At 31.8% G+C, this 15,737-nt stretch overlaps 1 protein-coding gene across 3 annotated transcripts; it reads right to left on the reverse strand.

Moving 5' to 3' along the window:
• Positions 1-5,093: 5,093 nt before the first annotated feature.
• LOC101214757 (metal-nicotianamine transporter YSL3) lies at positions 5,094-11,528 on the reverse strand. 3 transcript variants are annotated; one of them, XM_031880335.1, is made up of 10 exons: positions 11,209-11,528; positions 11,024-11,071; positions 8,615-8,825; positions 8,447-8,533; positions 8,077-8,249; positions 7,304-7,401; positions 7,062-7,196; positions 6,776-6,965; positions 6,274-6,388; positions 5,094-6,197 (listed from the first exon to the last, which is right to left on the reverse strand). In XM_031880335.1, exons 3-10 carry the CDS (start codon positions 8,811-8,813, stop codon positions 5,263-5,265), a joined length of 1,932 nt encoding a protein of 643 aa, XP_031736195.1. In that variant the 5' UTR covers positions 8,814-8,825; positions 11,024-11,071; positions 11,209-11,528; the 3' UTR covers positions 5,094-5,262. The 3 variants fall into 3 exon arrangements, with proteins under 3 accessions (XP_031736195.1, XP_004150025.2, XP_031736196.1); XM_004149977.3 differs by having other exon boundaries at positions 8,447-8,825; positions 11,209-11,527; XM_031880336.1 differs by lacking the exons at positions 11,024-11,071; positions 11,209-11,528 and having other exon boundaries at positions 8,447-8,501; positions 8,615-8,757.
• Between the last annotated feature and the right edge of the window lie 4,209 nt (positions 11,529-15,737).

Raw genomic sequence — 15,737 nt, forward strand, 5'->3', positions numbered from 1 at the left:
GATCACGTGAAGGAAGAAATTAAAGAGTACATGTCCAAGAAAAAAGAGATTAAAGAACAAAGAAATCTGATTGTGGACATTGATGTAGAAGATTATGATATCGATGATGAAGATGAATGGAGTGTTAGTGTAAATAATAGAGAAACACCAAGTGACCCGAGCTTGAAGAAGCCAAGGTAAAAGGGTCCAATGGATGCATTTTTTACTCCCAACTCAGAAATCGTGGTTCAAAATAGTAAGGACAAAGGAAAACAAACTTCGTTGAATATGACGTACAAGAAGGAAATGATAGAGCATACCATCCAAAGAATTGCTCGATGGTTTTATTATGCAAGAGTGCCTTTGAATCCTTGCACATATGATAGAATTACCCCTATGATTGAGTCAATTGGGCAATTCGATCCTAGATTGAAACCACCATCTTATCATGAGTTAAGAGTTCCGTGTTTGAAGAAGGAATTAGAAGTAACAAATGAGTTGATGAGTAGCAATAAGGCAGAGTGAGCCAAGGTTGGATGCACTGTTATGGCTGTTGGATGGACCGATTGAAGAAATAAGACATTAATTAACTTTTTAGTTTACAGTCCTAAAGACACCATGTTTATTGAGTGCATCGATGCTTCATCTTATGTGAAAGATGGAAAGAAGATGTTCGAGTTACTTGACAATTTTGTAGACCGAATTAGAGAAGAGAATGTTGTACAAGTAGTTACATAGTGCCTCAGCAAATGTGATGGTAGGTAAGAATGTAGACTACTTACAAGTTATAACTTTAACTTGTTAGATTTAGTTAAGTTCTACCCTAAATTTGTACTTATCTTCTTTGTTAATAAGGAGATTGTTAGAAGCAAAACGACCACAGTTAATATAGTCTCCATGTGCTGCTCATTGCTTAGATTTGTTGTTGGAGGATATATACAAGATCTCTAATATTCGCAAAGCATTGAAAAGAGGCATGAAGATTAGCAACTCCATATATGTTCGTCCTGGATATTATTAAACATGATGCGACGTTTTTCTAACCAAAAGGAGTTAGTTAGACCAACTAAGACTCATTTTGCTACTGCCTGCATTATATTATCAAGTATACATCGTCAAAAGAATAACTTGAGGAAGATGTTTATACTTCAGATGAATGGAAGGATATCAAATGGAGTAAGGAGCAACAAGGGAAACAAGTAGTTTAGACTCTTCTGTTGGCTAGCTTTTGAACAACAATTGTTTTCGCTTTTAAAGTATCTGGCCCACTAGTCCGAGTTCTTAGATTGGTTGATGGCGAGAAGAAGCTACTTATGCGATATATTTATGAGGCCATGGATAAAGCTAAGAAAGTTATTGCTAAATCCTTCAATAATAATGAAGAAAAATACAATGACGTTTTCACCATAATTGATAAAAGATGGGAGCTTCAGTTGCATCGTCCTCTGCATGCAGCGGGGTATTATTTAAACCCATCATTATATTATTCTAATCCTAACATCCAGGAGGATGACAAAATAGTTAATGGACTCTACTCATGCATAACGAAAATGGTTGTTTCATTGGAAGTATAAGACAAAATACTTGCAGAACTAAGCAAGTATAAGAGCAATCAGACAAAGGGACAAAATATCTCTAGGTAAATTTCAACTAAACGATTACTCAACGATACTAGCAACAAGCTATTATATTAATATATATTTTTTTGTTTGTGCCTATAAAGGAATGATGGGATAATTTTGGACAATCAACTACAAACTTGCAAAAGTTTGCTGTAAGAATTTTAGGTCTTACTTGTAGTGCTTCTGGATGGGAGCGTAATTGGAGTGTGTTTGAACATGTTACCTTTCCTCTCCTTAAGTACATTGAGAATGAGAATCAAAATTGGTTGATTCACTGACAACGAAACTTTCTAATTTTGCAGCTTCATAGCAAGAAATGAAATAGGCTTGCTCAAAGTCGTTTGAATGATCTAGTGTTCATCAAATACAATAGAACATTAAAACGTCAATACAACCTACGAGATATTATCGATTCTGATTGGTCAATAAAAATATATTTTAATGCTATTTCTTTTTTCTTTTTCCTTAGTTTCGCCAATTTCTCATGAAAAGTAAAAAGGGGTAAAGTAACTTTTTTTTTATTATTTTTTAAATGGAAGTTTTCTTTTTCTTCTTCCGCATGTAAAAAAGGAATAAATAAATCAATCAAATTCCGAGAGGCTTCATGAAGTGCTTCTTTAGGAGTTAAACTTCCATTGGTCCATATTTCGAGAAAAAGTATCTCTTGTTTTTCATTCCCATTTCCATCTCCTTGAAAGATATTAATGATAGTAACAAATGGTTGATTGGAAGGTTGGATGACGATTCTGAGGAGGAGGATGAGTTGGTATTTGACAACGATTCTTTAACGTGGGGTGATATTTCAAAAGCTGTCGAAGCAAAAGAACCATCATTTTATTCTAGAGCTAGTACCTTAAGAGCAAATACTAATGTTTCATGTAGACGAACCATGAGCCTTTAAAAACATTGGTTGCACCATAAAGTTCCTCTAGAGCTAACTATACCTCTCTTGATGTTGTCAGACTAACGACCTCTGATGCCACAGACAGAGTCATTGAACTAAATAACCATCAAAGAGGAGCTTGATTTGTTGCTGTCCATTCTTCAAACGCTGGATTAATAATTGAAGTAGAAGAACCATGCCTCTTCATAGTCCAAAATTTTTGTCATTAAGTTTAACAGAGAGAGATGTGTCCAAAGGATGTCTAAACGAAGTGTTGATGGCAGTATACGTCAGAGCATTAGTCACCAAAGTGTTTTAGCTTTTAGTGGTGGTGTTGTTCTCAGCTAGATCATACATGACATTGGCCTTTGATGCTCTGATACCGGGAGAAAAAATATAAAGAGAAGTTGAAAAGAAAAGAAGATGAAGATAGAGGGCACAAGGCAATATTCTTCATTGTATATTAAGCAATGTTAGATATAAAATATATAGGCATTATAGACTTTGACAAGAAAGGAAATAAATATACAAAAGGGAAAAGAAAAGGAAATCATTACAGATATGATATCTAAAGAAAAAGGAAAACCAAAATAAGGAGTTCCTATATTTTTACAAATACCAAAAATAAAACAAGAGGAGAATTCCATAAGGTAATATGTTTTATGTTGTAAGAAACACAACATACTTCCTTTATTTTCTTTTAATGACATTTATTTACTTGCAATCAATTAAATCCAAAACTCCCACTCATGACTTAACATGTGGACACCCCTATATTCGACCCATATTGCTACTACTAAATTTTAAGGAAGAAACAAAACTATTTGACTAAGCAGAGTTGGTGGCAAACTCTTGTCGATAAGTGAAATTATAAAATATGGAACCTCGCACGCTCAAATTGGCCTAATTCACTCTCTTGCTGTCCACCCCTTGTCTTTTGTTATCTCACTCATTTTCCCCCTCTCACGCAAATCACTCTCTCCTATTCATTGTCTCAAGTCAAGCTCTTGAGTTAACTCCCCTCACGCTTCTTTCTTTAATCCATCGCTCTAGAATAGACTAAAAAGATATATAACATATTTTTTTAAGAAGACTATCTGATCTCCCTCACTCTATTACTCTCATAAAACATATGAGCGCCAATAGTTCTTTGTGATTCCTTTCTCTTACTCAAAAAACATAAAAGCTTCTACAAGCTTCTTTGTTCTGAAGAGAATATTAGAGAAGGTCGATACTTGTTCTTTCTCGTGCATTGATCATGTGGTGGATCTAAAATACTGCTGGGAGAAGGTATCTGAGAATTTGATCGACAATCATACTACTTCTCTCCCCTTCAATACTGGAGAAATCATGTTTAGCATAAAACCTTGTGATCACAAAATTGAGTTAAAACAATAAAATGCTTAGATTCAATTGCATCAGTTCCAAGGTTGGCCGAGAAGATTGTTGGAGACGGTGGCCAAACATGATTATTAGAGTTGGTGGCTAGAGTATTTCATACAAATCACGAAGAGACTAACCATCAAACACTTAAAAGTTGTTTTTTTCTAAAAGTTTGTTTCAACTTATTTTTTTCTAAAACAAACTTATTTTATAAACTCAATTTTAAAAAAAATGTATTTTAGTTACCATGATTTTTTTTTTCAAAATAACTAACTTTTAATTTTATCACCTTAAAAATCGAACCAAACAACCAAGGGAGGCTACCTTTACCCAAGGTTTGATTGATCCCACCAAAATTAAAAAGCAAAGTAAAACTCATAAAACTAATGATTTTCAACCAAAATTAAATAAAGTCTAAGTAAGACAATGGTAAGACAATTTTTTTAATACCAAAATGAACAAAAATATTTACAAAATATAGCAAAATATCATCATATAAATCTACTATAGATCACTGTAAGCTAAGATGGACTACTATTTGTATCTATCTCTGGATTATGATATACACAAATACACAAATACTAGTCTTTCTTAGTCTATCACATATATACTATGATATTTTGTTATATTTATAAATATTTTGAGAAGTTTTGTTATTTAAAGTAATTTTACTAAATATAATCTTTCCTAACTCATAAATTTGGAAATATTGATTCGACCCTATATACTGTTTGTTCTTGGGGAGTTTCACTCCATTAAACTTTTTATTACATTATGTTTAATATTTATCAAACGCATTATATAAGAATTTTTTTATTAACAAAATTTCAAAAGGAAAATTTTATGATGGCAAAAGTTGTAACAATATACGAAACTAAAAACATAATTTTACAAAATGAAATTCAAACGTTCTTTTAACTAATTTCTTGAACAAGGTTAAGTAGATAAGTGGTTCTCTCATCTCGATCTCATGAGTAATTGTTGAGTGAAGTTGGTGATCTGCCAAACTCTCCAGCAAACATTTTAAAACATTTTCTTCCCATAAATTGTTCTAATACTCATCATCTCCACCGTTTTCTTATCTTTTACATTATCCTGTTTAATTGTCATTGAAAAGCTAGTTCATGTTGGTAACTTTGAGAAGTCTTACCATAGTAGCTGAAAGTTTCCACAATGAGTTAACGTCTTAAAATTTCTGAATGCATCCAATATTACGGTGAAGAATATGTTTTAATGATGTAGTTTGATTCAATCTCTCAAAGTATTCTATTAACCTTTAACTTATACAGTAACACTATATTGAAACTTGCTGCATTCTAAAATTTATGAAGAGATTGCAGCTTCTCTACATCTTGAACATGCATAAGATTCTATACTTAAGAGCACTTTCTAGATTTAACTTTTACTAGAAGAAAAAAAACTCATACAAATTGGGGGATGAATCTTAGCCAAAGCAAGAATTGAAGAAGGGAGAATCCATAATCCTTCTCCACATATCAAACCAGACGCAACAGCCGGAACCATCAATCCAGCCTTTTCACGATTTAGATAATGCCACACGAACACGATCAAGCTCCCCATGCACATATCGATTGCAAAATAAGCACCGACGAGGAAAGGCACAGCCATGACCATTGGCAATGGGATCCATTTCCCAAATTTCTCAAGTGTAAGATCTCTCAACAAGTTAGCTACTATGGCAAAGCTAAAGAATCCATAACATAGCTGCAAGCAATGCTGAGGCAAAGCTGAGAAGCCTTCAACTCCTAAGATAGCCATGTTTCGGTATATGATTGCATACGGGACCTTGTACTCACCATTTGGGTTGGCGAGATCAAATGCTTTGTAGAACATATAAAATGTGATAGGAGCTACAATGCAGCCTAAGGCTGTACCAATAGCTTGGCTTAAAAGCATGGATCTTGGAGATGTAAGTGTAAGATGGCCAGTTTTGAAATCATGCATCAAATCAGAGGAAATGGAAACAATAGACTTGATCAAACCACAACCAACAAGTCCAGCAACTACACCATCATTTTTACCAGCCATAGCAGCAAGCACAAACAGAGCCACTTTCCCATAGTTATAAGCCATATTCATGTCAGTTAGACCAGCACCATAGGCATTGCAAAAGCTAAGAGATGGTGCCAAAGTATAGGCCACAACTATGTAGTACCATTTGACCTCTGAGAACATGATTGGGATTACAATGATAGAGACAATGGAGAAGAAGATGTACCCTGTGATTGCCACCCATACCGGAATACCGTCTCTTAAGAACACTTCGTTTCGTCGATGATCGTCGAAAGTTGGGACTGAATCATCAGGGACTGCATCCATATAAATATCATGTCATAATGAATGAAAGAAAACTTGGGAATGGCACATCAGGAATCATCAATTTACATGTTTTCAACTTCTTGTTGGTTGCTTTTGCGTACATGTTTGAACCAGTGAAATATAGAATTTTGAGGAAATGGTAAAGCCCATCTCCAAGTATCAAAGCAATTGATATAAATACCTGCACGAAACAATGTGTAAGAAAACTGACATGAATCTGATTTCATTTCATCGTAAAAAGAGTGTTATTTTTGTTTAAAAAATAATAATAAAAAGATCTAAGAGGTGGCACCACAGTGAAAAAGTTTATATAGCGCACTCTTCTGAACCATGGCCAAAATCGCGAACACTATATATATGTGTGTGAATACAATTAGGCTTTGACAGTGTTGCCTCTGAGTCCCACTAAAGCGCAGTGCCCCTAGACCTTGACTTGCTAACGGAGCAACGAAAACCAGTGCTTTGTTTTTTAAAGGGTTAGATAATAAATTTAAGACATTTCACACCTAACAAAATAAAATAAAACATAATTCCCTACAAATTTCATGGCCTGTTTCCAATTTTATACCTTGTAACCATTGAGGCTTTTCATACTGCTCTCTGGAAGAGATCCAGGATACCATTCCCCTTTAAGTTCCTTCATTAAAGGCCACATAACGCCCCAAGAAAGAACAGCACCAAGAAGCAATGACAAGTTCACAAGATGGGGGCATATCATCCCTGCTCCGATATAAGTCAAGCTGAAATCAAAGTAAAACCTACAAAAGATAAATGCCTATCAGTTTAATGAAAGAAACCAACCAAGTTCAAGAATGGCAAAGAAGATGAAAATAGGAAAGATTTTGAGCACCCACGAATCTTTCCAAGCTTTTATTCCAAATGTTGGAAACTGTGAGAACCCACATTTTTCTCCTCCAGAATAAAACCATTGGAATAGAGCCCAGAAAAAACTGAATGAAAAGTATTTCATGAATCCATGAACTTGTTTCCTGGCAAAGAAATGAATAGAAGAATTTTCTTTAGAGTTGCTTTCAAATCAAGTGTTCAACACACGATTTCGTTTTAAATGAAGAAGAACTAGCAAGGGATTGCATACTTTGCTGCTTTGTCTCCTTTCGGTGTGTGGAAACCATTAATCAGAACAGCTGTTGCAGTTCCACTTGGATAAGTCAATTTATAGTCTAGTATCATGATCTGCAATACAATTCAAGACACCATTAATAAAACCAACTAGAGTTCTCAACTCCATCATGTTACTGCAAGATGATTGGAAATTTCTTTTAAAAGCATTTTGTTTCGTGGAGATGATTTTTTACCTTCAGAATGTCTTTAAGCAACCTATATTGAGATGTTGCTTCCTTTTTAGGGTTGGCCATATTGTGTGTTTTTGGAGTGCATTTTGTTACCTAAGTTGAATTGTTTATCTCGGTCGGCGAGAAGTTGAGAGGAGCTCATACATAAGAGCAACCTATGTAAGTTAGTTTGAGGAGAACTCAAACTCCTGTCAACTGTAGAGCATTTCTCGTAGCCAGTGAATAGCCAGTGAATCTCAAGCTTATGGATAGCGTAAGTTTTTACTAAGAGTTGAGTATTCGTGAGTCATTTGTAAATATTTTTTTACCTATAGTACTATATTGTAATTGTGAAACTTCATTAGCGAAGTTCCTTTCTACTGAGCACACTATCCCAAACGTAAGTAACTTTGCACCACATGGAGTTACAAATCTATGTGTTTATTTGTCTTTATTATATCTGTTGTATTAATCATCTTGTTTCTCGGTTTGTTTATAACATTGAGTGTGTGACATGTACACAAACAAATTTAGATTCACTTAGTAAACACATAACTTCTATGAGAAAGAAATATACCTTTCTAAGCGGAACCAAGGCAAGAAGTCCCACAAAACTACTAACAGAGAGGAAGCCAGTGATCCAACCAATTCCTGGTTCTTTGGTGCTTCCAGGAGCATTTCCTTCCATGTTGACACCCGCTTGCTCGTACGTCTTCCTGCTCAAAGCAAACAAGTAGGATCCAAAGCCACCTACACAAAATCATCAAACACAGCTGTCAAAAAACATAAAGATCAGTAGAGAGATGAACAAAGAGACTATGTGGTTCATTAATCGTATACGTATGTTAACTACATCCATAGATCTCCTACTTGTGGACTGTGTCAGACAGCAGATTGAAGACATTTCAAACAGAAAAAACGACAAAGCATTTCAATAGCTATCTCACCTCCAACAGCAATGCTATAACAAGCAACAGCACAAGTCTGAATGACGGTGTTTTCCTGTGGTGTAAAGGGAGTGCATACAAATCCAGCTTTCTCAAGCAACAGAGTCCATGTCTTTATAAACACAAATGCAATAAGAGCAACTGAAACGTTCAAATTTGGTACCAAACCTGTTGTAAGATTAAGCTTCATCACTATTACACTGTACATAATTCCTATTGCTATGCTTGCAATTACACCACGGATTGTAATCTGTCTTGTCCAAGGTGCAATTTTCTTAACATCCTCTGCTTCATTTTGAGTCTTGTCTTCTTCTTTACTTTCATTAGTCTCAATTTCGTGTACTTCTTCTATGATGGAGTTCCTCATTTGAATAAGCAGCTATATATCAAAACAATATTCGTAGTTTCAAGCGTAAGAACCCAGAAATTGGAGTTATATAAATAGTTTAATATTAGATGAGATTTTAGAATAAAGAGAAGAAATTTAAGGAGTGGGAGATTTGTGATTTGTTTGTTTGATTGTTACCCCCACAAGAAAAGGATGATGAATATCAGTAAATTACAAAGTTGGCCCTTGTGCTAATAACCATTTTCTTTTAGTTCTAAACCAATGAAATTTATGTTTGTTTCTTCCTTTATCTCCCCATCCAAAAACATTTGAATTATGTCTATTGAACAAAACAGTTCTTCACATTTATATTTTTAGTTTTTAAAAGTCTTTAACTTATTTTTCTAATATATAAATAGAAAGTGAATATGCAAACAAAGAAAGTATTGAGGCAATTGCATAAACAAACATTTTCAACGCTAATAATAATTTTAAGAATGCAACTATAGCAACATTTACGAGTCAGATTCTATAATACTGCCTCCTATTATATTCACTCATACTTTTATGAAACTAAAACATAACAAAATCTATCCACTAACATACATAAACTAAACTATATATAAAATTTCTATTATATAGTTTATCACCAATAAACTTTCAAGATTAGATTTAAAGTTTTGTTATATTTACGATAGAGGTTCTACCAATACAATGGTTATGCAAAGTAGAGATTTGACATTATCCAAGATAGATTCAACATCACGTGGGAATCATACAACTTGAAGTCTCGTTGAAAAATATTCGTTAAATCGTTATTTTGGTTCAATTTTAGCTCCTATATATTTAATAAATCTAAATTTTTTTCCAAAATTTGTTTATTATGCCTTAGTTACATTTTTTCTTTTTTGTTATTACTGATATAAGTTGATAGATATTGATATATTACTATTATTTATTGTCGATAGATACTAATAAATGTCTATCATGGATAAATTATAAAATTTTGCTATATTTGTATGTATTTTGAATAGTTTTATGATGTAAAACAATTTAGTTTATGTTTTTTGGATGGCATGGAAATCACTATTATTTAATTAAATTTTGACTTTGATGCATTAGATATAAGATCTATTATAATTCAAACAAATAAAATTAGATAATTATAAAGGAAGAGTTTGCAAAAAAGTAGAAAAAAAAAAGTATCATGAAGTGTTTTTTTCTACATTTTTGATGTGATTTAATGCAATTTTCTATTTTAAAAACTAAAACTAAATCATCAAAACAATATTTTAACTAAAATGATTTTATATTTGCATAACAGGAAACAGAGAGAACGAAAGAAAGAGAATTTCTTATTTAGTGAAAAAAATAAGAAATATCTTTTGAAGACACTAAAAGTGTACAAAAGTAATCAGAATCCCAATATATATTTTTTTTTCTTTTTCTGCATCAAATTGTTAGAAGCCAAATATGTAAATATGGTTTGGATGCTCTCTCTAAGAATTCCAAATTTTAGGATTTCAAACTAATTCAAAACTTATTTATTTGTAAAATAAACCTCAATCAACCTCCCTCACCTACTGTATTGGACCCTTTTACAACCAACCCCATGAAAGTTTAAAAAGCAGTGTTAAAAAAATACTTTAAACAAGAACTCCCCCATGACTTTACTTTTATAACAATTCTGATTTCTGTTCATATATTTTTAATTTTGATACAATTAAACCCTAACAGTTGCTACATTCTACTTTAAATTTTGTAACCATTCAATTCCTTTCAATAGAAACTAGTATTAAGGTTTAATTAGATTTCTTCCCCAAATGAACTATTAGCTAGAGACTCAATATTTTTTTAAAATACAAATTCTATATCATAAAATAATAAAAATTGACCATTTTTTTTTTTAATATTGGAGATTAAATTACATTGACTAAATTACTAAAATTTCTAAACTCTAAATTCTAACAAAATTTAAGTATATGAACTAATTAAATTCAAAAACTAAATTATGTTATTTTAATTAAAGTTTAGAAACTAAAAACATGTTTAACCTCAAATTTACTTATATTTTTAGTACTATTGCATTAGTGTTAAACTAACTGAAACTCACTTGAACGGTAAAACTAATTCTCTAGTTAACTTAACTAGATTGTAAGAAAATTATTGAAGGAGAGTACGTATTTCAGTACATTTAGTGCGTTAAAATCTAGGAGGACACAACAACAATAGATGAGAAACCAACTTACTTGTTTTGCTCAATGGTATCCAAAATATGACCACGATAATGATAATTTCTGCACACAATTGTATAGCAATCAGCAAATCTCTAATTGATAATTCATGCATGGGTATAGAATCCCAAAACTTTCGCCATTCAAAACAATAGACAAACAGCTAAATCAAATAAACAAATGAATCAAACTAACTGAACCTATTTGAATATGGTGGGGCGAGGGCAGCAACGGATTTGTAGGAGCAGCAAGGCAAGGGGGGTGGGACGATTTAGTTGATGAACTAGAGGAGGATACGGTGCTTATAAAGATGATAGGTTGAAGAGTGTTCTAAGATGCTAAATTACGTGAAATTGTGGTAAGATTCTTGTTGATGGAGAACAGAAAGGAAAAAAAAAAAAGGAGTAAAAGCTTAAAATTTAAGCTGAAGCAGATTTGTGAGTGTGATTGGAATTTGGAACCTGAAGCAAAGGTGTGTTTTCCAAAAACTCAACTAAGAATGGATGTTGTTTTGGGTTCCTTTTTCTTTTTTAAAAGTGAGATATAGTTTTATGGGGATATGTCCAATTTGTTTTTGTTTTTTTTGATTCATATATTTTTGTGGTTAGAAGGATTTTCAGAATTCTTTCGTCACTCGTCAAACTCAAAACCTCCTACTCTGCTTTTAATATCTTTGCGATCTTAATTAAAATGACTAAAAATCTGAAAAGGTTTTTGTCTACCTTTTTAAAACGCTTCCTTTTTTTTTTTCTCTTCCAGTCGTCATATAACGTGTTTAGGGAGCAGAATATTAGAAGTTGAATTATTTTACCTTAAAAAAGCTTTTAAAAATAATGATAGACTCCCATAACTATAAACGGGGTCGATATCTTTAGTTTAAACTTGTTATAGTTAGAAATATTTGAAGCTTAGTTGTGTTAACCAAGGTTAATTTTTTTTTCAATTAGGTTCTCTTGTTTTAGAGTGGATAAAATTGAAGGTATGAGCAGTACAAAAAGTTACGAGTGATATAACTTTGATGTTTTTATAGGGTAGTAAGACTTGAACCTCTATGGAGGTAGGAGATAATTTTATTATTGGAATAACTTTTGAAATTGATATTATATTAGTTTTTAAAAAAATATAATAAACCGAAAAATATTTATACTATATAGAATAATTTTGAAAACGAAAAATAATCCACGTGTCCATGATGAAAAATATAAAAAATGCCTCAGTCAATACTCGATCAATCGACCACATGCATGTGTGGAATTCGTCTTCTAAACAATCATGATATATAAGTAGGTTCAACACTGGCCACTCGCGCACTTGTAATGCACTTGTAATTGTTGATTATCTAAACTGGTCCGTATGTAATATATATATATATATTAACGTTAGCGGTAGAATAAGGCTGTGGGAGTAGTGAAGAGAATACTTACCGAATGAAAAGACTATCTAATGCGATTGACCTCATTTAATGGCTTGAAAAAGACTTCTACTCTGACTTTGGCTCTGGATTCATTCATATAATCCTTGTTCACGTGCCAACTTTAATATAACATATACTAAACTTTTAAAAGGTAATTCTATTTTTCTTTATATATACACGTTTGTGATCGTCAAAAATAAAATAAAAAGTAAAAAAAAAAACAGTGTCACACCCTTATTTAGTTTCGTTTCAAAACGTGGTGTGGATAAATAATTTTATGGATGGAAAATGAGTTACAACCACTTTGGGCACTGACCATAACAAAGAGACACAGAAAGTAGAGGTGCAATGTGGTTGTATTCAGCTCAAAGTTGATCAAACCAGTTAGATTGATGGATTCATAGTGAAGCGCACATGTGTGGACACTGGCGTTGTCTCTTTAGTTGATGTTCAATGTCAAGTATCAATCACTCAATTAGACATTATTGGTTGATGTGCACCGTCAATGTTCCAAATTAACCATTCTCACTTGTCCTCCACTATTTCTTTGGTTGTGTAACTCAATTGTCAAATCTTAAATTATACAAAAAGAAGAGCAAATACTCAATTATACACTTATTTAAATCATATACAAACTTTACGTCTTATATTATCTTAAATTCTAAACTAATACTTGTATTCATTTACATTTTAAATTTTTATAAAAAATTAGTATAACTCTTTAACTTTTACAAGTGGGTTCAGTTAAGCACTTCAATTAATACATTTATATAAGCTCAGACCACAAATGTAAAAGTTTAAGATTTAAATTGATACAATTATTAGTTTGAAGTTTAAATTGATACAACTCTCAAAGTTCAACATTTAAATTGATACAATTATTAGTTTGAAGTTTAAATTAATATAAGCTTCAAAGTTCAAACGTATAAATTGACTTCTCTTTAAGAGAAAAAAAAAAGATAAATCTCAAAAACCACTTCTAAGACAACAATTTTACCCTCAAACTTTTGAAATTAAAGGATTTATAAAAAATTAAATTGGACATTCGAACTTAATAGTATAAAATTGTATTTGATCGTATATGTTAGGTGATTCAATTTTTGTCATTTATAGATCAAAATTTTATCATTATTGTAAGCTTGAGAGTCCAATTTTAACAATTTTAGATGTTTAGCTATTATTAATGAAAGTTTAAGGTTTATTGCAATTATTGTAAATGATAAGGGTAATGTTTGTAATTTATCATTTTCCTCTTTAATTTTAGATTTTAAATCCTCCTATGCATGATGCTCCCACTCGACATGTTCACAAGAACAAAAAGATATTTTTTAAAACATTTTCTCGTGATTTTTTTTAAATCTAAAAACATCTTTGTCTTAATTTCACATTTTTTCTAAAAATAAAACAATGTGCAAAAATATTTACATCGTATAAAATAATTTTGAAAAAAGAAAAAGTCTACAAGCCCACAGCATGAAATAACAAAAATACTTAAGTGATTAATCGGTCATACACTCGTGAAAACACGATTTTGTACACAATCTAAACAATCTTGTATCTAGTCTAAATGATCTTGTAACCTTGTATCCAGCCTAAAAGATCTTTTACCAAATATAAACGATTTCTATTAGTGATAGTAGTCTATCTTTGTCTATCTAGGATAGACAACTGATCGTTTAAATATTGGTACATGATCGTTTAGATCTTGTACCAAGAAGAAAAAAAAGAAAATTAGAGATGAAAAAGAAAGAAGAAAATCTAAAAGAGAAAATGAAGAAATCACGAACAAGAAAAAGTGTGAATATGAAAAACAAGAAGTAATATAATATGCAGAAATTAATTATATGAAGATGAGAAGAATAAATCACAAAAAAAGGAAAAAGAAGTAAAGTCAAGAATGGTCCCACAATATTCAAAACTAACAAATGACAAATCTAAAATTTATGAAAAACAATGACAACTTCATGAGCTTTAATTTTTTGTTACATGAATCGTAAATATATTTTAGTTTTATTGCATTTATATAAATAATTATCCAATTTTAAACGTCTAAATCACAAAATTTTTTTTCTCCAAAACTGACCTTCAAATATAAGCGGTCTTGACCATTTTATCATATGTTCCCCTTTCTATTGTTCTAAACAAAAATCCTTTTAATTCCAATATTTCTCTACCGAGTGCCATTTTTCTTACCAATTGATCAAACATTTGAGATAAGTATTGTGTTAACATTAAGGAGTTACTCACTTACGTTTTCTGCATCGAAGTTGTGCCAAATTTACTTTTAAGATAGTGGTGTTTCATGGTACGACATAACGTCCAACGACCAATTAATCGTATATCTATATTTACGATCTTTTTATTATATTGCATAGTTGATGTAAAGATTTGGTAAAGAAAAGTGAAAAGTGATGATCAATATAGAGAGCATGTCTTTAGAGCAAATATCTTGAAGAAAATCACAAGGACATTGAAGTATGTTTTGAAGCCATTTATCTTGGATGTTGGATACATTTGTTCATTTATCTCTACAATGGATACATTGTCCACCTTAAGCATATATATACCTTGTATTTTTATTCTTGGTTTGGCTGAAAAGATATTATATCGATTACTATTGTATCCCTCACTGATTATTGTTGGGGAATTGACAAAAATAGGCCAAAAATGGGGTAGAAAAAGAGTTTTAGGATTGATTGTAAAAAAGTTGACATATAGGACAAATTGGAGGTGAAACGACGAAAATACCCTCATTTAATTTCAATTCACATTTGCTCTTCTCTTCTTTTCCAACCCCTCTCTCTCTCTTCAATGTCATTCACCTGAAGGAAAAAAAACAGAATTTCGAAGGCAGCCTTCTTCTCCTCTCCTCATAGATTACGTAAAGGGAAAAAAAAAGAAAATCCTTCTCTTGCAGTCTCATAGATTACGTAAAGAAAAAAGAAAAGCATTTCTTCCTCCTTCTCATAGATTATGTAAAGGAAAAAGAAAAAAGAAAAACCATTTGCGATTCTTCTCCTCTCTCAAAAGTTTGTCAACTTTCCGCTTTACTCCGGTGTCGTTCATCATCTACTCCGGCGAACATCTCACGCATTGTGGTTTGTTTTAATTTTTAAATCCGAATCTGAATTGTGTTGTGTTATATGTATATATATTTTTGCATCTTAAATGTATAAATCAAATATTATTTTTTATTGTTTCAAGTTGATTTAGGGTTGATTTAAGGTTGCTTTATAGATGTTTCAAATGATGTTAGCAATTTATCATTATTATTATTTTATCTCGCAAACATCTGGTAGACATCTCGCAAACATC

The sequence above is a fragment of the Cucumis sativus genome, chromosome 1, assembly GCF_000004075.3.
Source record: "Cucumis sativus cultivar 9930 chromosome 1, Cucumber_9930_V3, whole genome shotgun sequence".
Lineage (NCBI taxonomy): Eukaryota > Viridiplantae > Streptophyta > Magnoliopsida > Cucurbitales > Cucurbitaceae > Cucumis > Cucumis sativus.

Excerpts from the sequence above, each read along its gene's own strand:
- LOC101214757 (XM_004149977.3), bottom strand. The coding sequence starts at position 8,813 with ATGAGGAACTCCATCATAGAAGAAGTACACGAAATTGAGACTAATGAA. Across the intron at positions 8,250-8,446 it reads TTATAGCATTGCTGTTGGAG|GTGGCTTTGGATCCTACTTG; the intron begins GTGAGATAGCTA and ends GATTTTGTGTAG. Across the intron at positions 6,198-6,273 it reads CAACAAGAAGTTGAAAACAT|TCCCTGATGATTCAGTCCCA; the intron begins GTAAATTGATGA and ends ATATGGATGCAG.